This window comes from Staurois parvus, unplaced genomic scaffold (assembly GCF_062004578.1).
Source record: "Staurois parvus isolate SC_StPar_1 unplaced genomic scaffold, SC_StPar_1.0 ptg000565l, whole genome shotgun sequence".
NCBI classification, from domain to species: Eukaryota; Metazoa; Chordata; class Amphibia; order Anura; family Ranidae; genus Staurois; species Staurois parvus.
In genome coordinates, this window is record NW_028318361.1 from 190,902 (window position 1) to 218,504 (window position 27,603).

Consider the following 27,603-nt stretch of genomic DNA (forward strand, 5'->3'; position numbering starts at 1 on the left):
TTATGGCTATGGAAGGAACTGATCCTCTGGGGTTCTTGGAAAAATGGAAAAAGGAGCTTGGAACATAATTGAATGCACAGCAATGGAATAAAGTTTTCAAATTAACAAATGAGGTGACAAATATGAGCACAGTGGAGATGAACTATAAATGTTTAACTAGATGGTATATTACACCAAACGTAGCTTACAGGTAACAAGTAGATACTTCACCTCTGTGCTGGAGAGGATGCGGAGAGAGGGGTACAATGGCACATCTATGGTGGGGTTGCCCAAAAATACAGGATTACTGGAGGGAAATAATCCAATACATTCAGGAAATATGTGAGATAACTGTACAGAGTGATCCCTGGAGGTGTTTATTTTATAAATTTGAGCAATCAGCGAAATTATATAAAAATAGGGGACTTTATCACTTAATTAGGGCATCTAAGGGTTTGATTGCCAAGTTCTGGCAGGTTGCTGAAGCACCAAGAATTAACGAATGGATAAATAGAGTTGAAAATATCTATGTCACATGGAGAAGCATAAAATGGAAAAAATTCAGGAAAATGTGGTGCAGGTTGAAATGTAAAACCTCTGAAAAATATATGGAACTGGTCGGAATTGAGGGGGAAAATTAGAAGTCAGGAGAGAGCCTTAATTGAGAATCTGAGAGAGAGCAGTATCAGAGATAGATAGATATATATGAGAGAAGATATAGTTCAGGAAAGAGGATGTGGACGGGTTAAATAGGTTGGGGGGAGGGTGGAAGGGTGGGTGGGGGTAATATTGTAGTAAATGGAAATATGTATATGTGAAAAAATTTTTGCAAAGGTGTTGTTCTTTTTGTACTGGAAAATCAAATAAAAGTTTAAATTATAAAAAGGGGGAAAATGCCTGTAAAAAAAGAAAAATGCAACCACTAATCTAAGGGCCAGTGAGCTGCAATATATTACATTTTGGGTTTTGGGGTTAGCTATGCCTTAGGAGGCACCTTTCCCTAACCATAGCACCTGCAATGACTGAATATAAATGCAAAGAAACACCTTGAATTACATTACTTTGCAGTTTATTATATGTAAAAGAACAGTAAAAAGTACAGGTTGTGCTCACCAGGGATACAAAATATCTAATATATTGTCCACTCCATTAACCATTCTTGCCGTACAATAAATACAACACAATAAATAGCTCAGATATAAAGCCGGCACCTCTAAGCCAAAAGAGCAGAATATCGGCACTGTACAAAATGAGTAATAATCAGGGGGCATAGCGGCGAGGTTATCCTAGGTAGCGTTATATATGATGCAGCCAATAGCATACACAGAAAATGAAATAGATACAAGATTCCTTCATAACTTCTCTCTGCCGAGAGCATTGGGGTTGACGTTACGACAAAGCCTCATGGTGCCCGGGATGGTTGGTGCTCGAAGACTTTACATCAGCTTCATCAGGATCCAGGAGGAGATCAGAGCAGACAAAGTCCAAGGCATGGAGAATCCTGGAACAACACAGAGAAGATATTAGGAATGGAGCGGGAAGAGTTGTCATCTTCCAATAACATCACATAAGAGATATTAGGAATGGATCGGGAAGGGCTTCACTGTCAGGGCCTGGACTTGAACCTGGGACTTCTACTGTGTCAGGCAGTAACTCTACTCACTGAGCTACCTGGGATGCTGGACAACACTTTGCCTCATCTATTGGATAATCCTGCCTTGTGCCTTGTTTGCTCTTGAACCTTGAACTCCTTGCTCCTCCCATGAACTTCCTATATAAGCCATGTCCTTGGACTTCCTCCTTGCCAGATTATTGTGCCTTTCCAGCCAATATTCCTGCTACTGTTCCTGCTGCTGTCTACACCTCCGCTACTGACCTTTGGCTTGTTCCTGACCACGATTGATCTGCTACCATTTGTGACCGACCCTTGGCTTGTGACCGACTCTGCTTTCGTCTGATCCCTAACCTGTTGATCCGCTATTGGTTCCCAGTCTGCTCATTCCCTGGTGGGGTGATCCTGAGATCTGCGACCTGGTATTAACACGCAGCCCAATCCATCTCCACCATTAGGAGCTCTGGTGAATACCGGTTAATACTTAGACCCCGCACCTCAGGTGAGCCTGCGTCATTCCCAGGGGGATCCGCTGGTGTACCTATCCTGCTGGTTCCAGGTAAGCCTTTTACTGCTATAGCAACTGGTCTCTGAACCTGACCTTACACCGTGACATTCACCTTCCAATAACATCACATAAGAGATATTAGGAATGGAGAGGGAAGGGCTTCATCCTCCAATAACATCACATAAGAGATAATAGGAATGGAGAGGGAAGGGTTGTCATCTTCCAATAACATCACACAAGAGATATTAGGAATGGAGCGGGAAGGGCTTCATCTTCCAATAACATCACACAAGAGATATTAGGAATGGATTGGGAAGGGCTTCACCTTCCTATGGAAGATCTTCTGTTCAATCCTAAGTTTTCATTGTAGTTGCAGTCTGAAGAAAGCCAACTTTTATACCAGATTGTGACTATGGGAATTTAAAGTGTATGTACAACCAAAATTTTTATAAATCTTGATACAATAGAGATAGAATTCGAACTCTTGTCAGTCTAACTGATATAGAGAAATTTACCCTCATTTACCGTCAAAGTGACAATGGTTTTAAAAAAAAGGAATTGAGGGAAAATCTGCTACAAGGACCCAAACAGCAATAAAAAAGCTGGCAGGTACTTTGACCTTTCTATACTCTACTTAATAAAAAAAATTATTTCTGTCTGTGTTGTTGTTGGAGATTTGCTCTCACTTCTGGTTTGGTAAAACCGTTGCCACTGGGACAGTAAGCAAAGGGAAATTTCTCTAACATATCCCAAGATGGTAATAAAAGCCCAAAATGGAGCCTTATCCTTTCCAACTATTTCTAAAGCTGAGAAAAAAATGGCTGGATGTACTCATTAATACAGAGATCCCCTCCACTGTAGTTCTGTTGACCACACAGGAAGTGATGGGAAATCTGTCTAGTGGGGGGGAAACAATAAATACCACCAAAAACAGTAACATTTTAATACAGGTGAAGGGAAATCTGTCTAGTGGGGGACAGCATTAAATACCACAAAAAAAAATGTTAATACAATATTTGTGTCATGGAGCATTATGTGTTTTCCAAAGACAGCACAACAGAAGCTGTTTGCCTTCAGACTGTCTCTTTCTAATTGAAAGTCTCAATCATTGCTAACAACCTTTTAACTTTATAGTTTTATAAAAAAAATAACATCAATACATTTTTAGATAAATACTAACTGTATGCATAGAATTATATGGATAGGTCAAAGCTCTCAGTCAGTGTTGGAATTAGACAGGTGAGATGGGGGAAATGGGAAATTTGACATATCTCTATGGAGGAGTTAATTCTTTTTGTGGCCAGTAAAAGGAATCTGCAAAGGCTGAAAAGGAGACAATATTTTTGCTGAGCATTTTTTTAATGCAAGCAGTGTAAGTACCTAGATGTTACCTGGTATCGGCCTTTTGCCGTCCCTGTACAGTAGAGATTAAATGTGAGAGCAGCACAGTGGCTAAGTGGTTAGAACTTCAACCTAGCAGCACTGGGTTCATTGGTTCAAATCCCAACCACGATACTACCTACACAATGGGAGCTAAATCGGCCCTAGTATTTGTATGTATGTGGGTATGAGAGTTAGGGACCTTCGATTGTAAGCTCCTTGAGGGCGGGGCTGATATGAATGTATAATATATGTGTAAATTGGTGGTGCTATATAAGTACCTGCAATAAAATAATAAATAAAAGTGAGAGGAAGAAACAGCACAAAGGATAGAATACTAATCATGTGCTGCACACAGAAGTATTTACAAGGAGCATGCAGATAGGAGGAGGGGTAGATGACCTAATCAGTGTGCTACTGCCCAACTGGGGGTGAGGAGAGGACACCATTGTATTCCTAAGTGTAACAGTAAAAATGGCGTCATCTTCATGGCTGTGCTGCATGGCAGAGTTGTGTAAATCTCAGGAATGCATAGACAGAATTACAAATCCGTTGGCAGGTACTATGGCTCCCCTATCTGTTAATCATCTGAAAATGTAGATTATTTCCTGGAATTCAGCTTTAGTTGATGAGCTTAGATGTTTAGTTTAGATGATTCAGTGCTGACATCATCCAGAGCCAATCCTACCAACTGCTGATTATCGGTAGTTGACTGTGGGATATTGGTGACAGCTCGGTTACAGCTCTGGGGGTGGGGCATATATGCAGGGGATAGATGTTGAGGTCGACCTGCCCTTCCCCAGTGTATAGGGGTGTTGTTGCTGTAAATGGGTTGAACATGTTTAAACAATGAGAATTCTCAATGTAAGAGTTTACTTACCGCTAGCAGAACTGACATCTATATCGTAAGACTTATCAGCTGGAAATAAAGAAAAACATTTCTGTTAATTGGAGATCTCAACAGGGCTGAGACTCATTCTTCTGGATATATCGTATGACATTCACATTCACTGGAGGCTGAAATAATTGGGTTGTGTTCACCGTAGACGTTGAAGCATTTGTAAGCCCCGACAATAAACCCAAACAATGGGCAATTTGTTCACTTTTTTATCTTTTAAATATACGGGACACACTCAGCAAGAAAAATTTTTTTTTATTATGACAGTGAAGGGTTAGAATCTCTGCAAGTTTTATTGATTTGTCCCCTCTGGGACATTTCTCCATTCTTCCTGGTCAGGTGACAGGAGTCAGACAGAATGGGAAGTGAGAGGTATTCCCACAAAGGGAACAAAGACAGCAGATAATACTTGACAAAAGCTTTAACCCTTTTCCCACATTACCCCAAAAAATATGTTTGTCTTTAATATATGTGACTGAAGGAACACGGAAAATTACTGTAACAAAACTGAACCTGAGATGACTTACCTGCATTCAGATAGATACCGGTTCTTCCTGCAATGTTCTTGGAAACACCTGATCTGGAGCCGCAGGTCTGTAAGGAAATAAAAGTAATTCAACAGAAATTCCAGACAAGTGAAATCGATAAAGGAACTGCAAACTGTATCAAAGAAACACCACAGCTATGCTAAAGTCACAACGTCCCCTTCATGTTCCTTTATCTGTGTTATCCCCACAATGGAAACAGTGGAGGATGCGGGCGCACCAGGTTCTTCCATCACTCCAATGGTGAGACTTCCCTGTAATAGGAATCACCTATTTATTATACATTGTATCGGGGCAGCATGACACCATCCATTGTCTTTGTTAGGAATGAGCATGAAACCATCCATTGTCTTTGTTAGGAATGAGCATGAAACCATCCATTGTCTTTGTTGGGGATAAGCATGAAGCCATCAATCAACTTTGTTAGGGATGGACTTGGGTTTGAGCCAAACTCTAGCTCATCCCATGTTATGGCTGCAGCAGATGGGCAGAACTGTGAATTCTGGTGGTGATATCTCAGTATCAGAAGCCAGCATATAACTTAATTTGCCACTTTTGTGTGGAGTTGGCCATTATTTCAGCTACTATACTCTTTACACACAGCAATGTTCTACCCGCTTGGTTAGCAGCAGCAGATCTGGTATTCAGGAGGAAAACTGGTATCTTTATGCTTGGTGTTCATATATTTTTGGTCCATAAACACCTCTATTCATCTTAATAAGGCTGTGCAACGATCAGAAAGCCAAATGTGGACATTTGGGCAGCGCAGTAGCTTGATGATTAGTACTCTTTGCCTTGCAGCACTGGGGATCTTAAACTCCCAGCCAGAACACTAACTGCATGGAGTTTGCATGTTATGTTTGTGTGGATTTCCTCCAACATGCTAGTAGGATTCTTGGTACCTGTCTAAACTGTTCCTTTCAGGAGTTTTTTCCCAGAGAATAGGTGCAAGAACTCCCTCCTTCCAAGCCACTCCGTGTGTCCACCCTCCACCCACCTCCAAGTACTGTCCCTTAGTTCCACCCCATACCGACCTTCCAGTACCGCCCCTTTTAAAAGACACAGAACAAAGTATAATTTTGTATTGCTAAATTTGTTTGGAATATGTTAATGATAACAAAAAGCAGTAAAATAGATCCCCTGCAGCCATCAACAATAGCCCCCCCCCCCAAATAAAATATCATCCCAGCAACAATAAATCCAAACCAGCAACAATAGTTCCCTTTACAACAATAAAGCCATCAACAATAGATCCACCATAGCAACAATAGACACCCTTTAGCAACAGTATACCTGTCAGCAACCAACAACAATAGACCCCCCACAAGTAAATACCCCCCAACAACAATAGATCCTTCCCAACAGCAATAGACCCCCCAACCCGTAACAATATTGCCCCCAGCAACAACTGACCTCCTTAGCAACAAAAGACCTCTACTTCCCACCACTCCTTGCCCTTACAAACATTCTGTGCTGAAGGTGCCAGAACTGCATTCCCATTGAAGAAAACCCCCGGTTCCTAATATGTGGGTATGGCTAATGAAGCCCTGACTGCTCCTTCAGGTACAGAAATCACAGAACATCCTCTATGTGTACGTTGAGTCTTACCACGGTGCAATCATTAGTGCAGAGTCTAAGATCAGCAAAGAGATAGACGGTGTTAGAACTGGTGATCTTGAAGACTTTCATTGCAAACAGAGCTTCAATGCCGACTCCATTGTTATCCACTGTTAGCTGGTCAGCAGATATTTGGCTAGATGGGCACCTGGATACAGAAACCTTTCATCAGCTTTCAGTTACTGTAATCTATAGATTAGAACACAATACTGGTACATACTAATAGAGCTGATCAATGTATGGGGTATGTTCAATATATAAATACTGTATCTATTTACCTATCTATCTATCTATCTATCTATCTATCTATCTATCTATTATCTATCTATCTATTATCTATCTATCTATCTATCTATCTATCTATCTATCTATCTATCGATATAGATTTACAGATATATATATATATATATTATAGATGGACAATACATGGCATGTCTTCCCTATTTTATATGTATTTTATAACTGAACAGTTCTAGGCATGTGTTCATTATATTGTTCCTGTTATTCAGAATTAAAGTCCCCAATTCACATTTTAATTGGTGGAGTCATTGTGCCGTACACAAGAAATGATTACATGCTCTGTGACCAGTATTTCTTCACACCTCAGACCTATTCACACCTACATGATTTTCTCCCTGATGTATTCTCCATTGAGATGAATGAAATACATCAATTTGCATGTATTGCACTCTGCTTAATTGCAGCATGCTCCATTTTCCTCCAATGCGCACCAACACATTGCTGTGACCTGGACTTGTAATAAACAACGGATTGTCAATGCATTGGGCCTGCCTTGAGCAAAGGAACCCATCGATTGTGGTGTGAATGAGCCCTTCAATGGAAAACATACTGGGGTTTATTTACTAAAGCTGGAGAGTCCAAAATCAGACTCCCTTCTGCATAGAAACCAATCAGCTTCTAACCTCAGCTTGTTCAATGAAGCTTTGCAATGAAACCTGGAAGCTGATTGGTTTCTATGCAGAAGTGAGTCTGATTTTGGACTCTCCAGCTTTAGTAAATAAACCCCCCTGTATCAAGCAAAAATAAATGTTAATAAATGTTAATTATGTCACTTTAATAAGTTGTTTGACCAGATTAGTTCAGAACTTCTTGGCAACACTACAGCAACCTACCTCCTAATATGATATCTTTTTCTGGGCATTTAATGAATTATTTCTGTAGTCAAAGACCACATAGAATTGCTAACCGGCATACTGTGTACTTACCCGTCCTGAAGAAGATAGTACTTGGGGGAGCTTGAGTTGGTAGGAGAGGCATAAATATTCACCACTGAGAGACTGAAGGTGTTGGCATCCAGATCTGGTACTCTCACAGAAAGGTAAATAGTATCTTCCACAGTCACGGTGTCTTCTTCCAAGAGCCCGACCGAATATGTGTTATCTGTAAAGGCTGCCATTACGGCTGTATAACTTGTACCATTTGTAGGACCGTTTATTACTGCGCTCCTGGAAAATAGACACAAGACAAAGGTCACCTACCAAGAAACCCTTGTAGGTATGTGGCCATGCGTCTATGTTATCACACAGAGAACTGACATTATTTGCAATGAGGATAAAGAACAAACCTATTAGCTATTTCCTTTAGCTCTGTGTATTCTGATGGAAGCCATTAATCTGATATACAATTTAAAAAGCACCACAATGGTGTTAAAATGAATGTTTATAAAGCAAACAAAATAAAAATACTTTGAAAGAGAAATATTCCAAAAATGGTTTTCGTCCGTACATCTCTTGTGGGGCACAGGAGTGCACTTACTTACTCTTCTGTGACCCAGATTGCCCGCTATCATCTGACATGGCACAGCCTCTACAGGCTGTGGAAGGATCCCGACAAAATTGTCAGGATCCATTTGACTGTCAGACTGACAGCTGGATCTGCCTCTCAGCATGCGACTGAGATCTGGAGCCAGCTGCACCCACCCCCTCCCCTGACCAATGCTTCTGTGAGTGCTGGAGGAGCAGAGCGGAGAGGACATGACTGACAGTCACTTCTCTCCACTTGGAGAAGACTGAGAACTGGGCAGTAAGTAGTCATGTGATTGCTCAGTAATAAGTCTAATGCAGGCTATAGACGGGTCAAAAATCGACTGATTTTTTGTCCGAAAAAAAAATTGGCCGATTTTCGCACCGTTAGTGGGTTAATTGGTCGGCCGTTTTTCGGGGTTTTGGCACATTTTTTTATTGGTCAAGTTGGTAAATTTGTGACAGATTTTGACGATCGGACGATTTTCCCGCCAATGATGGGCAAATCGGCCGATCGTTTTACCGATAAAAAGTCTGCGCATGAGCCGTGACCTGCAAGAAGAAGAAAAAGAAGAAGAATTCCAGTCCGCTATTATATTTTATATGAAAAGTCTTGCAACAATGTATCTATTAGTATCCAAATAAAACAATGTGTATCCGAAAAGGATACAAATGGATACATTGTTGCAACCACAAGACTTTTTCATGTAAAATATAATAGCGGAGCTCTCTGCAAGGGACAGAAGTAATTATGGGGTTAAATGCCGGCCGTAGACGGGACTAAAATCAGCCGATTTTTTTTTACCATTGGTGGTAACGTCGGCCGATCGAACAGCCGATTTTATGGGGGGGTTTTTTCATAAAAAAAGGCCCGGTTTTGACCCGTTTCTGGCCTGCATTAGAGCCAAAGTGGGGCAACTACAGAAAAACACCAATTATGGCAGCATATAGATGAGTATCCAAAAAACCAAACCAGCAGTTATATCTTCATGCTGACTAGGGGTACTGTGACTGTCATTCACTGAGGTGCAGCCCTTGGAAGATCGGGAAACCTTGTAACTGGTGAAGAGAAGCAAAAACATGGCGCACTCTCTTCGTGCATTACCGTGGTGAAACACGAGTTTATTAAAATGCATAAAAGTGCATAGTCACAAACCAAAGGAGAGCTCTGAAGAAGGGAGTACATCTCCCGAAATGCGTCAGCCTACCTCATCAAGGGTCTCCCATCATTTGGGACCGTCACCACTGACTCTTTGTCTCTGTTTTTATCTCTTTTGGTTTGTGAGTATGTACATTTATGCATTTTAATAAACTCGTGTTTCACCACGATAATGCATGAAGAGAGTGCGCCCTTCATTCGTACAGACGAGTATGGACTAACATTTATCGGGAAAGTTGATCCACGGAATATCCAATTGGCTCTCTGGGGATCGGCGCAGAAGACGGTTGGTGAAACCAACCGTGGTGAGGACATCGCTGGACCGAGGGACAGGTAAGTGTTTGTATTTTAAAAGTCAGCTGCTAAAGTTTTTGTAGCTGCTGACTTTTTTTTTTTTTTCAGCTGGAACTCCGCTGAAGATGCCGGCGGCAGGGAGAGAAGACAACCGGTGAAACCAGCCATGGTAAGGACACCGCTGGACTGAGGGACAGGTAAGTGTCTGTATTTTTTTTTTCAGCTGGAACTCCACTATAAGCACCTCATACAAGAGTATATGATGGAATCCAATGTCATAAGAGATGGCCAACATAGATTTCTGAAAGACCAACAATCTGTAATAATAATTACCCGAGTATTGGGTGCAGGGTCACATTAAGCGTGATATTCATATACAGCGGGTAAGAGCAGGAGACATTCATGACAGCGTCATTTTGTGTTATGATCGGACCCGTATTGGAAAAAATATTCAGCTGATTTGTGTATGTGATATGGGTTTTGTTTACCTGTAGAGAGAGGAAGCACATAAGTCATTAGACGAGGTCAGAAAACTCCCCGCCATACAGTGATCTGCACATTTACAGACAGTTACTATTAATGTCAGTGTATTCCCTGACAAGTCAAAAAGCAAGTCTCCAGTTTTGTTAAAGCAGAACTCCGGCCAAAAACAACCAGATAAAAATAAATACCCCGCCTTCTACCGTGATCCCCGGGAACCTTTATGTTTTCTTTAACTTTTTCTTTCTTCTCATCCACTCTTCTTTTTCATTCTGTACTTCAGCTGAATTTTTTTTTTTTTTTGGAACCTGAAGCATTTTGTATAATTGCTGGACCCATTTTGGGCCCAAAGGATTGGCATATCCTCACTTCTCTCATGGGGTTCCGCATAATGCTTTGTATGCTGTCTTCATGTTTACTTACGGATTCATGAGAACCTAATGGACCTTTTAGGAACATAAACTCCGTACACAAAGAACAAAAACAATGTTGCTTTATTAACCCCTTCAAGTCCTGACACTGTCACCCCCTTCCTGTCCAGGACAATTTTCAGCTTTCAGTGCTTTGGTTGACAATTGCGCGGTCATGCAACACTGTACCCATAGGCTTTTTTTGAGACAGATAAAACTTTATTTTGGTGGTATTTATTCACCGCTGGGATTTTTATTTTGTTTGCTATATAAATTAAAGAGACCAAAAATTTGGAAAAAGTGTTTTTCTTATAAAATTTTGCAAATAAATAATCTTTCTTCATAAATCTAGGCCAAAAATGTATTCAGCTATCTTTTTAGCAAACCAAAAAAAAACAAATTAGTTTATAACCAAAAATTTAAATTTTTCAAATTTACAAAATTTTCAATTTTTTACATTTTTATTTTATTTCTTTTATATTATTATTTATGGGGTGGGGGGTTACATACTGTCACCCTAGAAGTGCAATGTCACCATAGTGACACTGTACTACTTGTGGGGAGTGATGAAGATTTTTTTTTCTTTTTTTACATTGATTGCATTTACACCCATAAAGGCTGTAAATGCAATAATTTCTCCTCTCTGGCTGCATTCCTGCAGCCATTGAGAAATAATGTGTGAGCTGTGATTGGTCACAGCTTGTCACATTGCCTGTACCATGTGACCTCTGTGATCATAGTAGTAAGCAAAGATGTCAGGAAGTGGCATTTTGTTTACTACTATTCATATGATCACTGATTGGCCAATCGGTGATCACATGAATCTGGACCTCACACAGAGGGTCCATACAGCGATCGGTGTTCCGCTGTGTCCGGAGGACAAAGCAGGCACTGAATGCGGTGTCACACGTTCCCAGGGAGTGCGCACAGGCACTGGATGCAGGGGGACGTTTAGAGACGTTCCCCTGCATCGGCAGCTCTCCCATCCGGGAGATGAATGGAGATGGTGGATACAGTTTACCTCTTTCAGAGGGTGGGGAATATCAAAGCTGTGTGGAAAACGCTTGGGACGTGGCTCTATGACATTTTCCGGGGTGTGACCTTCTACCACCCAATGGTCGCCCCCATTTTCTCCTTTTCTACTGATGAATCTGAGATCTTCATATGCTAATCAATACTGCACTTTGTTATGTATCTTATCATTTCATTACACATTGTAATCACATTTCTTGTTTGCTTCTATAACTCAGTGCATTTATTATGCTTTATGTTACCTAGAGGAACTGCATGTTTATTCCTCTTCACTGTTATTTCTATCCTTGGATTCATCTGATGACTTGATACTATCAATAAACTCCATTGTACAAAATAATAAATAAATATCCCAAAGATAAAATAACAAAATACGTGCAAAATTCAACTTCAGTTCAGAGATTCCTCCTGTGGATTTTTTTTTTTTTGCCAATTTATGTGCTCACTCTGACAGCCAGTATCAACCCACTTTCTCTGAGCCCAGGTCCCCCTTGGACCCCACACCCCCAGCCTGTGACTGTTCAGTAATAAGAGAAGCAGAGGACTGATGAGCTCATCTCTCTGTCACTCTGCTCTCTCCTCCTATCAACATAATCTTTGTCAGCACATGAACTAACTATCTACATGTGCTGCTTCTCTTTCTCCCAGTTGAACAGGGATTGCATGAGGCTGAAACCAGATCACGCAGAGGTACTTATACTGACTGTATTAAAAAAAATAAATTTAATGATGTAAATAAATACAGAGCTGTGTTATTTGTGTCTTTTATATCTGCCTGGAATTCAGCTCATCCTTTTGCATGTCTCTTTTAACTAGCCTGCTGCTAAAGAGACATCCATGCATGTGGGCCCCCAGCTGGGGCTGTGTGCGTCTTTTCAAACACACAGCGCCCAGCAAGCCACGCCCCTGCTCCCTCCTCCCATGCAGATGCAGGAGCCAAACACACCCCTTCCCTCACTATCTCCTCTACAAACAGGAGGTTCGAGGAAGGGTGCAGACTTGGAGGACCCGGTGGAAATGACCAGGGACACCAGGTATGTATATGAGGATGTGGGGGGGGTTGTAAATTCAACAGGGCATGGGGGTAACAAAAAAATTCTTAGGCATTAGTGCAATCATAATGTGTTCTGTTGAGCCTGGGGCATATAACAAAAGTGTTTGTTTTGTCATTTCTTTTCTTACAAGACTAAGTAGCAAAAATATATAGAAGGTGAAACATTCTTCTGAAAACAAAAATAACATAACAAGGGTTCTAAGTTTTCTCTATTACATTAAAATCCTAAAACAGAATATTTTTGTCCATACATACTTTAATGGATCTGTTTTTACTTCTCTTGTATAGTAAACAGTCAGACCGAGTCAGGAGAACTTACCACAGTATCAGTGTCACAGACATATTTTGTCAATGGACGATGAATGGTCATCTGCGATATTCCACCCACAATCTCCCTTACTGCCCAACACTTGGAGTTGGTGTCGTTCAGCCTTATATCAGACGTATTATAACCATTTGCTTCCAACCAACATTTTGACACTTGTATATTGAAAGATCCTCCATCACAAGTCAAATTTGGAGATGGTTTGCTTCCTGTAAAAAGAGTAAATTCATTCAGCATTTCTGAGATGAGAAGGTGACGGTGACATACTTGATGTACATTATACACTATAGGGGGTTTCTATATATACCCACTTTGGGGTGGCAGGAGTGACCAGGGACTGGGGAGAAAGCAGCCAGAGTCAGAGTTAAAGACAAATTAAACTTCCAGTTTACATACAGTACAGACTGTTCATAGTCAATGCACCCCCTTTCCATACATTGGTGGTCAGTGTAGTGCCAACCAGGGCTTTTTTTCAGTGGGAACATGGGGGAACGCCATTCCGGCACCTCCAGCACTGAATTTATGTAATGGCAAGGGGTGCTGGGGTGTGCTGGTGGGTCTATTAATGCTGGCTGCTGGGTGGTCTATTGTTGTTGGTGGGGGATCTATTATTGTGGGAGGGTAAATTGTTGCTGGACAGGATCTACTGTTAAGATGGGTCTATTGTTTCTGGCTGCTTGGGATCTATTGTTGCTGGAAGACATCTATTTTGAGTGTCTGTCCATTTTTGCTGGGGAGAGCTACTGTTAATGGTTGGGTATCGATTGTTACATTGGTGGTCAGTGTAATGTCTCCTTACATTGGTGGTCAGTGTAGTGCCTCCTTACATTGGTGGTCAGTGTAGTGTCCCCTTACATTGGTGGTCAGTGTAATGCTTCCTTACATTGGTGGTTAGCGTAGAGCCCCTCTTACATTGGTGGTCAACGTAGTGCCCCTTACATTGGTGGTCAGTGTTAGTCAGTGTAGTGTCCCCTTACATTGGTGGTCAGTGTAGAGCCCCCATACATTGGTGGTCAGTAGAGCTTAGGATTCCGTCTGAACAAGTCAAGTAGCTTGGCTTTTCAGGCATTTGGATCCCAGTGTTGGTCATGTCCATAGATGATCATTGATATCTCCAGGGAGACCCCACCTTTTGTATATATCATCTGTCCCCCATCAGATCTGTCATTCATCGGGAGTGGAGAAAAAAGAGCAGACTTATCAGAGGCAGACTTTGCTCAAGGAACCCCATGCAATGTCTGGTATAGTCTGGCACACCGGAGTCCTTCAGAAGCTGAAGACTCTTTTCGTGATTTCCCCGATACAGACCTCCCTAAGCCACAAATCTGGGTGCAAACAGTGATTGTTTCTTTGGGGACACGATAAGCTGACTTCAGTTGGGTCTTGCTATGGTCTCCTGACTCCATATTACACACAGCAATCCCAGTTTGTATGTTTATCTGCAGACAGTCAGATTATTCCTGTACTATCCACCATTCATGTTCAGGAAGTCGGGGGGCTCATTCACACCAGGGCACTCCATTGCGGTTCATTTAGAATCCTGGTGTAAAGTGACCATTGCACCTTCCCACTATTTAATGTGTGCTACATGCACCTCATATGGTTTATTCATAGAAATACATTTTATTTCATAAATTCAATATTTGATTTTAAAAGGCTCCCATTCTGACCATATTATATCATACCATACCTGAGTCTGTATAGAGAGTTGTATTGCACACGCAGGCAATATTATTTTCACAATACTCATCAGCAGCACAGGTAATAGTGTCACAGGATTGAGACGCAGCCACTGGAGAGACAGAAAAACATTAAAGTGCGCCCTGTGTTCCTGTGTGGAAGTCTAAACAGGTCTCATATCAAGCTACTATGTGACACAAGGATCACAACAGTTCAAATAAATCAGCGATAATGTCTAGTTTGTTTCAAAGTTCTCCACAGCAATCCAATAATTGTCCAACCGCTGCAACTTGTATCCGAGTGTTCCAATATACAAACGTCTACCAAAAGTGTTACAATTCATAAACAAAGTGCTCCACAACCCTCTTCCCTGCGTTGTAGTCACCCGTGTTCCTGAATAAGGCGAGGTTCACATATATGTAGGTGCCGGAATTTGTGTAAATCACACGCATTCCTGCACCCTCAGGCAAACCACGCTGATATTCAGCAGATATGCGGGGCTGCCATTCATTCCTAATTTGTTTTGTTATCTGTTGATCCTGCCAGAAATCCAATGCTCTCCTGTGGACTCTGCAGTCTTATCTCATACAGGGTTATCAGTCCTGTCAGGTCAGTTTATTGCCCCTTCCTCCTATCTTACACAGATGAGGAAAGGGGGAAGGATTTTGTAGTCCTATGGCAGTGCTTGTTCATAGATACAATATGGAGAGTGGGAGATGTTACATGGAGGCTGGCAGGATCACCAGATGAAAACATTCACAAAAAAGTCTAAAAAAAGAAAACTAATGCAGCCACCACTAAGAACCAGCAAGCTGCAATATATTACATTATTATTTAGATTTAGTTTAGATAAATTTAAATCAGAGAATTGATCTCCCTCATTCTTTCTCTGTCCATCTGCCCTTCCCCAATTGTGCCATCTAATTTCTGGGAACTATCGCTGCCTCTGTATTCCAGATGTGTTATTATAGGAGAAAAGGACATCAACTTCACTCACCCGCCATGGCAGCGCACAATACAGAGAGCAGCAGTGTTGTCTTCATGGTTATCAGGGACCCTGGAAAATACATCCAGTATGAGCAACCAAATTCTGTTTGTGATTCAGCAAAAATCAGAAAAAAAAGAAAAAACAGAAAGAAAAAGAAACAAGTCCTGCAGAGTTTGCTTTATTTTATACATAGTTTTATACAGAAAAACCCAAAATAAATACAACAGAAAAAATAATGTCCATATCTGCTACAATATTCATTATCTTTATTGACTATGTAACATACTAGACTTACCAAAATTTTAACTGAAAAAAATTATATATATATAAATTTATAACTAGAAATATACAATAAGATTCAAACCAGTAAAGTAATACAATAAAATCCAAAATAAAACAAAATAAATACAATAAAAAAACAAACACCAAACATCCATATATTTTACAATATTCATTATTTTTGTTGACTACATAACATATAAGATCTAACAATATTTGATAAGAAATTATTTCATATATATGTATATATTATTATTATTAAGTGTTCCTGCATGGCAAGACTACTTCCTGTTATCTCACATATATATTCTGATTATTAGAGCCAAATTTACCCCCCAAACTCCTCCCACAGTTTTTACACTCCATAGACAGTAATATACTGAAACGTGCGGATTGTTCCCGATTGGTGCGCTATTACTTTGTGGAACGTTTCGCCGAATGGTTCACGAAATATCAGCATTTTTGTGGTGAAATTGGTCCCATAGGAATGAATGGTGGAATGTTCAAAACTAGAGTGTGAGCTGACAAAAGCTAGAGTGTGAGCTGAAAAATCAGGACATGATTTCTAAACTGCCATCACTCCCTCATTTGCGAGCCCCCCTACACAAATCTTATATCAAAACGTTCAGCTATCCCTGTGGCCACTAAAAATGTCCACGGCTAAGCCATAGTCCTGATAGTTTTCACAATATAACCATTTGTTTGAAACTCACGCCGCCCATTGACATTCATTGAAACTCCACTCTAGTCACCTCAAATTTGAAGGGCAATTTCTAAACTGTGACTGTGCCTTCATTTTTAATATTTCAGAGACATACTATGCATCAAAATGTAGGTCTGGGTCTTGTGATTCTCACAATACAAAGCTCTTTGGTGTAGGATTTATAATTTTTAAATTACAACTGTTTGATGTGCTATATAAATAATTAAAAGTTGAAATGCATTTCTCACTCTATCAAGCTTGCTATGATCAATTGGTTAGTGTCATGTTTACTATCTTTACTCACTCCAAACACTCCATAAAGTTACTCTGCGCACTCCATAAAGTTACTCTGCCCACTCCAACCTTTTCACAGTTACTTCAGCCACTCCAACTACACAATGTTACTCAAGCTACTCCACCCAGTTACTCCGCCCACTCCAGTTGTAGACTACAGGTGGAGGCAAGAACACTTCACACAATTTCCCCAGAAATTGTAGCTTTTCTAGTTATTATTATTATTAAGAAGAAGAAGAAGAAGAATTTATAACGTGAACTAAAGAATAAGATTCAAACCTGAAGAGCAATATAGCAAAATACAAAGTAAAACAAAATAAATACAAAGAAAGAAAAAACATTATTATATGTTACAATATTCATTATTTCTATTTACTAGGAAAAAACATTAAGATTCAAACCATTAGAGAAATACGGTGAGCTCTGGTTCACACTGAATGCGACTTTGAAATCACATAAAGTAGCGCAATTACAAAGCCGCAGATCAGTGAATTATCTTGATAACCAACCAGCATTCTGAAAATACAGAGTCACCAATGGCAATCTCCATCGTTCTCCCATGACATCCCCTCCCATCATGGAGATTGTACAGCTTTAGAAAATGACAATTGTATCCTTATTGTCTGCTATCAGTTGTAAATGACTTAGGAATTGTATACTAACCGATAAATGTGGTTTTCAAACGTCCCAGGTCTTCACGAAACTTCCAGCAGCTTGATGATCTTCCAACAAGTGCGCAAAGTTCGTTGTCGGTTGAGCTTTGCTACCTTTAGGAGAGGCAGTTGGATGTTGGAGGGGATCTGTGGACAATTACTGATCTCTCAGCTTCTTATATACTCATTGGTCCAGATGGAATGCCATACGTCTACCTTGTGAAGAACGTAGAAGGTTGGGTGACGTTAGAGTACATGGGCCTCACTCAGGCAGGATTTAGCCCCGAGCTGTCTCGATATAACTCTAAAACAATTCTTATTGGCTGAAATATTTTTCTGGAGGCATTTAATGCGTATAGTTGGTATGAAACGTCAGCAAGTTCTATTACAAAAATAAACTTTCAACATTTTAAATATTTGTTTAAAACACAATTTTGGACACTTTTTTTCAGTGCCCAAAAATCTATTATTGACAAACTATAAAGGCAAATAAACTTAGAAAGGAACTTCTCCTATTTGTTGCTTTTTAGTCTTTACAAAACAGGAGATCAGGCTTTTGAGATACCAAACCCCAACAAAAGGTATAAACAAACCCATTTTATTGTACAACAAATAGATTAAAAGTCACATAAGATCATATATGAAGGACTGACTATACTGATGGTGCTAGACTTCCATATACTGCATCCCACATACCACCTAAAGATGATTAGATTTACTATGATACACAAATGTGTCACAATGTAGCTATTTCCCTATCATAGTCTGGTGATCTAGTGGAATGGGATGACTCAACATATTTCACAAGAATTACTTTCTCAGAAGTGTATTGGCAGTGTATGCATGGTGATTGCTTGCCAGCCAATTACACCACCGATAAGACCATAAAACCTCCCACCGGAGCATAGAGAGGCACCAAAGGAAAGAGCGAAATACTGGAACTTCTAGCTAATGATGAAAATCTAAGACCACCCTTCAAAATATCCCCTTTGATAGCCAATTATACAGGTATGGTATAATAACATTTCTCCTGTTGGATCCCTTAATGTGTCCATTCTTCCTCTATCTACTTAAAAAATACCTAGGAGTTCCTATTCCATTGGATCACCAATGTGGAAAGAACTACATTGTAAGCACCCTCAGTTTAAAGACCCTAACAGAGGAAAAACTAATGAGATTTTTCAAGGCACCATACCATATACCAAACCATAGGGTATGATGCCTTGAAAAGCCCCATAAGTTTTTCCTCTGTTAGGGTCTTTGCTTTTTTCTGATTAAATAGGGGTGTGGCACCTGTAAAATCATTACACAAGGACGGTGAGATTGAATGTCTCTCCAGCTCCCATCCAATTTTCCTATCTAACACCCTCAGTTTAGTCAGTCCTTTACATATGACATTACGTGATTCTTGTACATTTTCGGATGTGGTACCTTTCTCTACCAATTTACCTGGTATACTCTATACAATAGTTCTACTTTGGGTCTTTAAAATATACAATTAGGTTGGAGAAAAAGATCTTTGTGCACCCTGCAGTCTTATCTCAAGCCTCTATGAATTATGGAACACCTGTCCCTTGTTTAGGAACATAGACTATCTAAAAGCTCCTTTTACTTACCTAAATCTGTGGTCTCTTTCCTGGTCTTGAGTCTTTGACTTTTCCTACAGCAGGGTAAGAAGGTCCTTCTTCAAGTGCCCACATCACTGTATGGACATAGACAATGTCTTTCCAGTGGTGGGGTTCTCTCATGATCCAGAAGACAGCGCAATGAGAAGACGTTACACACTCTCACTTTCGGAATGGCACCAGTGAGGGACCCAGACTGTCATGGTCTGGGATTAGTCTTGAAGGCCAGTGGATGTAGCAGTAGAGAGGTTCACACAGTAGTCAGATGGATGAATACACAAGCAGATCCTCCTAGCAATAACACAGGCTGGGGTATAAGTACTAGTCAGTCTTCACCAGAGCTCCTGACAGTGGGGCTAATGCCAGGTCACGACCCTCTGGTTTGCCCCAACAGGAAGAGAGGAAGAAGGAGTCAGGTAGAAAATGAAGCAGGAAGAAAAAAGCAGGAGTGTAGTCGATCAAAAACAAGCCAAAAGGTCAGTAATCAGTAGGATCTGGATGAGAGTAGAAGGAAGCAGGGCTGGCGCTACCACTGGGCAAAATAGTCAGCTGCCTAGGGCACAATGCCACCTAGGGTGCAGCCAAGGCCGCTGAAGTCCTTACTCTCCTCCATGGCCTGATCTAAGGGGAGTGCTGGGATGGGTTACACCTCCCCCCAGATTTCAGTTGTGCCCCTGTCAGGCCAGTCTTGATGCTGTGCCTGGCCACTGAGTGTTTTCCTCTATTCCCACACTCACGGCTGGAACAAGGGGAGAGCAGCCTGAATCAGTGAAGCCTGCAAAGGAGAAATGACAGGAGAGAGCCAGGAGGTGTAGGCTTTGCTTTCCTCTCCTGTCAGTGGAGCAATCCTCCATAGGGTTTTGGGAGGGGTTGTGCTAGGAGGGGGGATTGGGGGGAAATTGGGTTAGAAGAGGGGATTGAGAGGGGTTGTGCTAGAAGGGAGGGATTTGTCCTAAGATGGGGGAATTGGGTGGGGGGAAAGGATTTGTGCTGGGAAGGGTAATTTGGAGGGGGTTGTGCTAGGAGGGCGGGATCTGTCTTAGGAGAGGGGATTTGGGTGGGGAGAAAGGATTTGTGCAGGGAAGGGTAATTTGGAGGGGATTGTGCTAAGAGAATACATTTAGATAGATTTTTCCTAGGAGGCGGGATTGGGGGGGGGGGGGGATTAATGCTATGGGGGAGGGGGGAATTAGGAGGGGAGGATTTGTGCTAGTGTGGAAAATTTGAGGGGAAAGAGGATGTGTGCTAGGAGGGGTGAAGAGAACTACAGGTGAAGTTCTATTTTTTTGGGGGGTGGAGAAAGGAGCTGCCTAGTCGCCTACAGCGCAAAATAGTCTAGCGGTGGTCCTAGGTGGAAGCATATATAATGAACAAGCCAAGGGTTGATAAAATGTGGTAACAAAGAGAAAGACAGCAGAAGGTATGCAAGGGGCAAGACATCATCTGGAGAGAGCACAATAATCAGACAAATAGGAGGTGTAGGGACATAGCTTAAAGGGGAACTTTACCCAAACCACTTGGTACAAAACATTGTTCTTTAGCAAGGAAAATACATTCCAAATTAATAATTATGCTACCAAAATTAGTGCGTGCTCTAAATTTCCTCCAGCATTGCTCCCATTTCTTCTTGCTGGAGGCCGCCAACTTACTGAAGACCAGAGCCCCCGAGCAGCAGTAAATCTTTAGGCTGTCAGTGGACAAGCCTTTACATTTTGAACACAACGCCGAAAATAAAGAGCAACTGAGCATGTGCAGAAAAAGATGAGATGGTGTATTACTGTATTCTAAACAGTATAGGCACTTATTTTTAATGTTTTACCTAGCTACACCTGCAAAAGGGGCCAACCTTAAGTGATCCAGAAGGACTTTTCTGACTAAAGTTCTGCTTTAAGCCATGTCATTGTACCTCCTGTTTACAAGAATATTGAGCTCAATCCAGCCGATTTCATGCTCCTTGCATACCTACTGCTGTACTGCTCTTTGCTAACACTCGTTTTTGACCCTTAGCTTCCATCAGATCCCATCCAGCTACTACTGATTACTGACCCTTTGGGTTGTCCATCAACTACTCTTCTGCTTGTTCCTTTCAGCTTCATCCACTACATGACCCTCATATGCTCCGGAATGAGCAGTAATCTCATCCCTACTCCTCTATTTCCTGCAATCCTACCCAGTGATGGTGCTAGACTATTTTGTGCCCTAGGCAAGATCAGCTACTTGCATCCCCCCTCAAAAAGATAAAACTTCACCTATAGTTCTACTTTACCCCCTAGCATAAATCCATCCAATCCCACCTACTACTTGAAATCCCCCCTGAATCCGAGCCTAGTACAACCCCCTCCAAAATTCCTTTCCCAGCACAAATCTCCCCCCCCAAATCCCCCCTCATAGCACAAATCCCATCTTCTAGCACAACCCCTCCCAATCCCCACTCCTAGCACAACTTTCCCCCAATCCCCCCTCCTAACACAAATCCCCCCTACTCCCCCTCTCCTAGTACAAATTCCCACTCAATCCCCTCTACTAGCATAAAGTTTCCCCAAAATCTCCCCTCCCAGCACAACCAACCACCTAATCATCCCATCCCATCTCCTAGCAGAAATTCCCTCCTCCATCCCCCCTCCTAGTACAAATTATATAATGATAGAGCATAGACAGTTGGAATCATTGGTTAGTTCCAACATAGAGGTCATGTCTAGAGATGAGCGAAGAAATGAAAAATTCGATTCGGCTGATTCGGCGAATTCCAGTATGAAATTCGATTCTATGTGAATTTCTTCGCTACGAAGATGACTTATAAAAAGGGTTTCTAGGCTTCAGAGAGCCTTTAAATTAGTGCAGAACACTGTACCTTTAATTTAAATGCCCTTGGAGATGAGGAAGGAGAAGGAGAAGGAGAAGGAGAAGGATGAGAAGAAGGAGAAGGAGAAGGATGAGAAGAAGGAGAAGGATGAGAAGAAGGAGAAGGATGAGAAGAAGGAGAAGGATGAGGAGAAGGAGAAGGAGAAGGAGAAGGAGAAGGATGAGAAGAAGGAGAAGGAGAAGGATGAGAAGAAAGAGAAGGAGAAGGATGAGAAGAAGGAGAAGGAGAAGGATGAGAAGAAGGAGAAGGAGAAGGATGAGAAGAAGGAGAAGGAGAAGGATGAGAAGAAGGAGAAGGAGAAGGATGAGAAGAAGGAGAAGGAGAAGGATGAGAAGAAGGAGAAGGATGAGAAGAAGGAGAAGGAGAAGGATGAGAAGAAGGAGAAGGAGAAGGATGAGAAGAAGAAGGATGAAAAGAAGGAGAAGGAGAAGGAGAAGGATGAGAAGAAGGAGAAGGATGAGAAGAAGGAGAAGGAGAAGGAGAAGGATGAGAAGAAGGAGAAGGAGAAGGATGAGAAGAAGGAGAAGGATGAGAAGAAGGAGAAGGAGAAGGATGAGGAGAAGGAGAAGGATGAGAAGAAGGAGAAGGAGAAGGATGAGAAGAAGGAGAAGGATGAGAAGAAGGAGAAGGATGAGGAGAAGGAGAAGGATGAGAAGAAGGAGAAGGATGAGAAGAAGGAGAAGGAGAAGGATGAGAAGAAGGAGAAGGATGAGAAGATGGAGAAGGAGAAGGATGAGAAGAAGGAGAAGGAGAAGGATGAGAAGAAGGAGAAGGAGAATGATGAGAAGAAGGAGAAGGAGAAGGATGAGGAGAAGGAGAAGGATGAGAAGAAGGAGAAGGATGAGAAGAAGGAGAAGGAGAAGGATGAGAAGAAGGAGAAGGATGAGAAGAAGGAGAAGGAGAAGGATGAGAAGAAGGAGAAGGATGAGAAGAAGGAGAAGGATGAGAAGAAGGAGAAGAAGAAGGATGAGAAGAAGGAGAAGGATGAGAAGAAGGAGAAGGAGAAGGAGAAGGATGAGAAGAAGGAGAAGGATGAGAAGAAGGAGAAGGAGAAGGATGAGAAGAAGGAGAAGGAGAAGGATGAGAAGAAGGAGAAGGATGAGAAGAAGGAGAAGGATGAGAAGAAGGAGAAGGAGAAGGAGAAGCAGAAGAAGGAGAAGGAGAAGCAGAAGAAGAAGGATGAGAAGAAGGAAAAGGAGAAGGATGAGAAGATGGAGAAGGAGAAGGATGAGAAGAAGGAGAAGGAGAAGGATGAGAAGAAGGAGAAGGAGAAGGATGAGAAGAAGGAGAAGGATGAGGAGAAGGATGAGAAGAAGGAGAAGGATGAGAAGAAGGAGAAGGATGAGAAGAAGGAGAAGGATGAGAAGAAGGATGAGAAGAAGGATGAGAAGAAGGAGAAGGATGAGAAGAAGGACAGTTCTGTGACAGTTTCTGTCTATTTCTGACAGTTCTGGGACATTCACTCCATATAGCGGTTGAAACATTGTATCTATTTGTTTCCATAAATGGATCCATTTATGGAAACAAATAGATACAATGTTTCAACCGCTGTATGGAAGGACAGTCCCAGAACTGTCATTAATAGTCTATTTCTGACAGTTCCATGACATTCCCTCCATACAGCGGTTGAAACAGCTGTATGGAGTGATTGTCCCAGAACTGTCATAAATAGTCTATTTCTGACAGTTCTGGGACATTCACTCCATACAGCTGTTTCAACCGCTGTATGGAGGGAATGTCATAGAACTGTCAGAAATAGACTATTTATGACAGTTCTGGGACATTCCTTCCATACAGCGGTTGAAACATTGTATCTATTTTTTTCCATAAATGACATTCTGCAAATACACTTAGAGGAGCGCTGCAGATACACTTTTTGCTGGCTTGGAATTAATCTTATTTTCATCCTACTTCTTCTTCTTCATCCTCATCCTCATAAGAAGAAAAAGAAGAAGTAGGATGAAAATAAGAATAGTTCCAAGCCGGCAAAAAGTGTATCTGCAGCGCTCCTCTAAGTGTATCTGCAGAATGTCATTTATGGAAAAAAATAGATACAATGTTTCAACCGCTGTATGGAGTGAATGTCCCAGAACTGTCATAAATAGTCTATTTCTGACAGTTCTGGGACATTCACTCCATACAGCTGTTTCAACCGCTGTATGGAGGGAATGTCATAGAACTGTCAGAAATAGACTATTAATGACAGTTCTGGGACATTCCTTCCATACAGCGGTTGAAACATTGTATCTATTTGTTTCCATTTAGGATACAGATGTTTCAACCGCTGTACATGTGAAGAAGCTGTGAGAGAACTGTCAGAAATAGAGGAACTCTGCACATACACTTTTTGCCGGCTTGGAATTATTCTTCTTTTCATCCTACTTCTTCTTCTTCTTCTTCTTCATCCTCATCCTCTTCTTCTGAGGATGAGGATGAAGAAGAAGAAGAAGTAGGATGAAAAGAAGAATAATTCCAAGCCGGCAAAAAGTGTATGTGCAGAGTTCCTCTATTTCTGACAGTTCTCTCACAGCTTCTTCACATGTACAGTGGTTGAAACATCTGTATCCTAAATGTAAACTAATAGATACAATGTTTCAACCGCTAAACATGTGTTCCTTCTGTCAGAGAACTGTCAGAAATAGCGGAGCTCACTGCAGGGACACTTTTGCCGGCTGATCGGGAAATCTTCGATTTGCGCACCCGAAGTAGGCAAAATTTCGGTTTCGACGCGAATCGAATATTTCCTGAAATTCGACTCGAATTCCGGTTCGCCTGGTTCGATTCGCTCATCTCTAGTCATGTCCATTTCTGACCATGCTCCCATCACAATGAGATTATGAGTAGGAGGAGGCCGAGATAAAACAACTATATGGAGATTAAATTAAATGCTCATACAGGATCCTGAAGTTTGTTAAGGTGAGAAATTTAACACTTTTTTGAGCTCAATGAGACTAATGAGGTCTTGGTAGCCACAGTATGATACACATAAAACTTATATTAGGGGAATACTGATTTTGATAGGAACAGAAAAAAAATAAAGATGGTGACAGAAGAGCTTTATAAATTGGAACAGCTACACAAAGAAAAGAGGAACAGATGTATATCAGAAGATAATACTTAAAAGAGATGAGTTAAAAGATCTTTTGGAACAAGAGTCGAGGAGAATAGTTAATAGGGTCTTAAAGGAAAGATACCAGTGGGGGAATAGACTTGGAAAATACTTAATGAGAAGGTGGTGATCAAAAGGAAAGGGAAGAGGAAAAGAAAAGAACCACGTAAATTATTTACATGAAGTGGAGTTGCCACGATTAGTGGAAGAAAAACTAAAGACCCTTGAGAGACCTATTATCCCAGAGGAAATTAACTTAGCCTTAAAGAACACTGTGGGAGGTAAAATCCCAAAGCTGCATGGATACACAGTGGGATATTTAAAAAAGTTTAGAGATCTTCTTGTCCCTAAAATGTGCAGGTATATGAAATCACGGGGGGGAGGAGTTGGAGGCCAGTTACAGGCCTATATCATTACTAAACATAGACACTAAATTATATGCTAAGGTGCTGGCAATGAGACTGAAGGACTTGATGCCTGAATGAGTACATCTAGATCAGGTGGGTTTTATCCCGAGAAGAGAAGGTAGGTATAATGGTTTGAGACCCTTGATTCTTGTACAAAGAGCTAAGAGAGAGAACGTGCTGGCAATACTCCTATCGATCGATGCTGAAAATTTTTTTTAGGTTTTATTGGGGATTCATGTTTGATACACTAGACATTAGAAATAGGGCCTAAAATGCTAAAATGGATAAAATGATTGTATAATAGCCCGTCAGCAGCGGTCACGGTTAACGGATCTCTTTTTCAGTTTTTTAGAATGAACAACTTGTTGTTTGTACTGTCTTTGGAACCTGTTCTGGCGAGGGCAAGGAAATGTGTAGATATAGCGGGAATAAAGATAGGTGAAATGGAGCATAAAGTAGCCACATATGCAGATGATATGTTGACATAGATGATACGTTGTTTTATATTGTTAAACCCCAGAATAACGTTGCCTAACCTAATGAGAGTATTAAAACAGTATGGTGAGCTACCAAACCTGAAAATAAACCCGGTAAAATCAGAAATAATAAATATCAACCTCCCAATGTCAGAGAAGTTGAGTCTACAAAAAGAGTTTCCATTTATCTGGAGGGAAAAGGAAATAGGTTACCTGGGAGTAAAATTAACCCCCTCAATAAAAGGTATATATAAGGCAAACTATATCCCACTACTAAATGAAGTTAAGGAAGAGCTAAGGAGACTTTCAAAGGGAGGAGCCTCTTGGTTCGGATGTATAAATTTGGTAAAGATGGTGATAATGCCAAAAATTCTGTATAAGTTCCACATGCTCCCGGTTCACCTTTCAGGGTCTTTTTTCAGGATAATAAGATGATTACTAAGTTTATATGGGCAAATAAGAAACCAAGAATCAGTTACGAGGTCCTGAGTAGAGTAAAAGGGAATGGGGTTTTGGGCTTACCCAACGTAAGGAATTACTATCTAGCAATGATTTTGTCATGAATAGTAGATTGGACATTTAATTCACAAGGGGAAGGATGGGTAAAGATGGAAGGGATTTTAATTAAGGCACAGTTAAAGAAGATTGTATGGATACCATATAAGTTTTGGACATGTATGCATTTGATAAATTGTTAAATGAAAAAATAACCCCAAAATGTGTCACTTCTAGGATTTATAAGATCCTTATGGCTATGGAAGGAACTGATCCTCTGGGGTTCTTGGAAAAATGGAAAAAGGAGCTTGGAACATAATTGAATGCACAGCAATGGAATAAAGTTTTCAAATTAACAAATGAGGTGACAAATATGAGCACAGTGGAGATGAACTATAAATGTTTAACTAGATGGTATATTACACCAAACGTAGCTTACAGGTAACAAGTAGATACTTCACCTCTGTGCTGGAGAGGATGCGGAGAGAGGGGTACAATGGCACATCTATGGTGGGGTTGCCCAAAAATACAGGATTACTGGAGGGAAATAATCCAATACATTCAGGAAATATGTGAGATAACTGTACAGAGTGATCCCTGGAGGTGTTTATTTTATAAATTTGAGCAATCAGCGAAATTATATAAAAATAGGGGACTTTATCACTTAATTAGGGCATCTAAGGGTTTGATTGCCAAGTTCTGGCAGGTTGCTGAAGCACCAAGAATTAACGAATGGATAAATAGAGTTGAAAATATCTATGTCACATGGAGAAGCATAAAATGGAAAAAATTCAGGAAAATGTGGTGCAGGTTGAAATGTAAAACCTCTGAAAAATATATGGAACTGGTCGGAATTGAGGGGGAAAATTAGAAGTCAGGAGAGAGCCTTAATTGAGAATCTGAGAGAGAGCAGTATCAGAGATAGATAGATATATATGAGAGAAGATATAGTTCAGGAAAGAGGATGTGGACGGG

General features: G+C 40.9%; 1 protein-coding gene across 1 annotated transcript; it reads right to left on the bottom strand.

Annotated features, from left to right (window-relative positions):
* Positions 1-1,031: 1,031 nt before the first annotated feature.
* Positions 1,032-15,793, bottom strand: LOC149450674 (uromodulin-like). The gene is made up of 9 exons (XM_089691612.1): positions 15,734-15,793; positions 14,747-14,848; positions 13,051-13,265; positions 10,089-10,243; positions 7,766-8,005; positions 6,531-6,687; positions 4,905-4,971; positions 4,360-4,398; positions 1,032-1,480 (listed from the first exon to the last, which is right to left on the bottom strand). Exons 1-9 carry the CDS (start codon positions 15,777-15,779, stop codon positions 1,416-1,418), a joined length of 1,086 nt encoding a protein of 361 aa, XP_089547738.1. The 5' UTR covers positions 15,780-15,793; the 3' UTR covers positions 1,032-1,415.
* Positions 15,794-27,603: the final 11,810 nt, after the last annotated feature.

Bases quoted from the DNA above. Each gene is read 5' to 3' on its own strand.
- LOC149450674 (XM_089691612.1), bottom strand. From the start codon at position 15,779: ATGAAGACAACACTGCTGCTCTCTGTATTGTGCGCTGCCATGGCGG. The intron at 13,266-14,746 runs GTATGGTATGAT...CTCTTTTTACAG, and splicing joins AACTCTCTATACAGACTCAG to GAAGCAAACCATCTCCAAAT. The intron at 4,972-6,530 runs GTAAGACTCAAC...ATTTCCTTACAG, and splicing joins GCACTAATGATTGCACCGTG to ACCTGCGGCTCCAGATCAGG.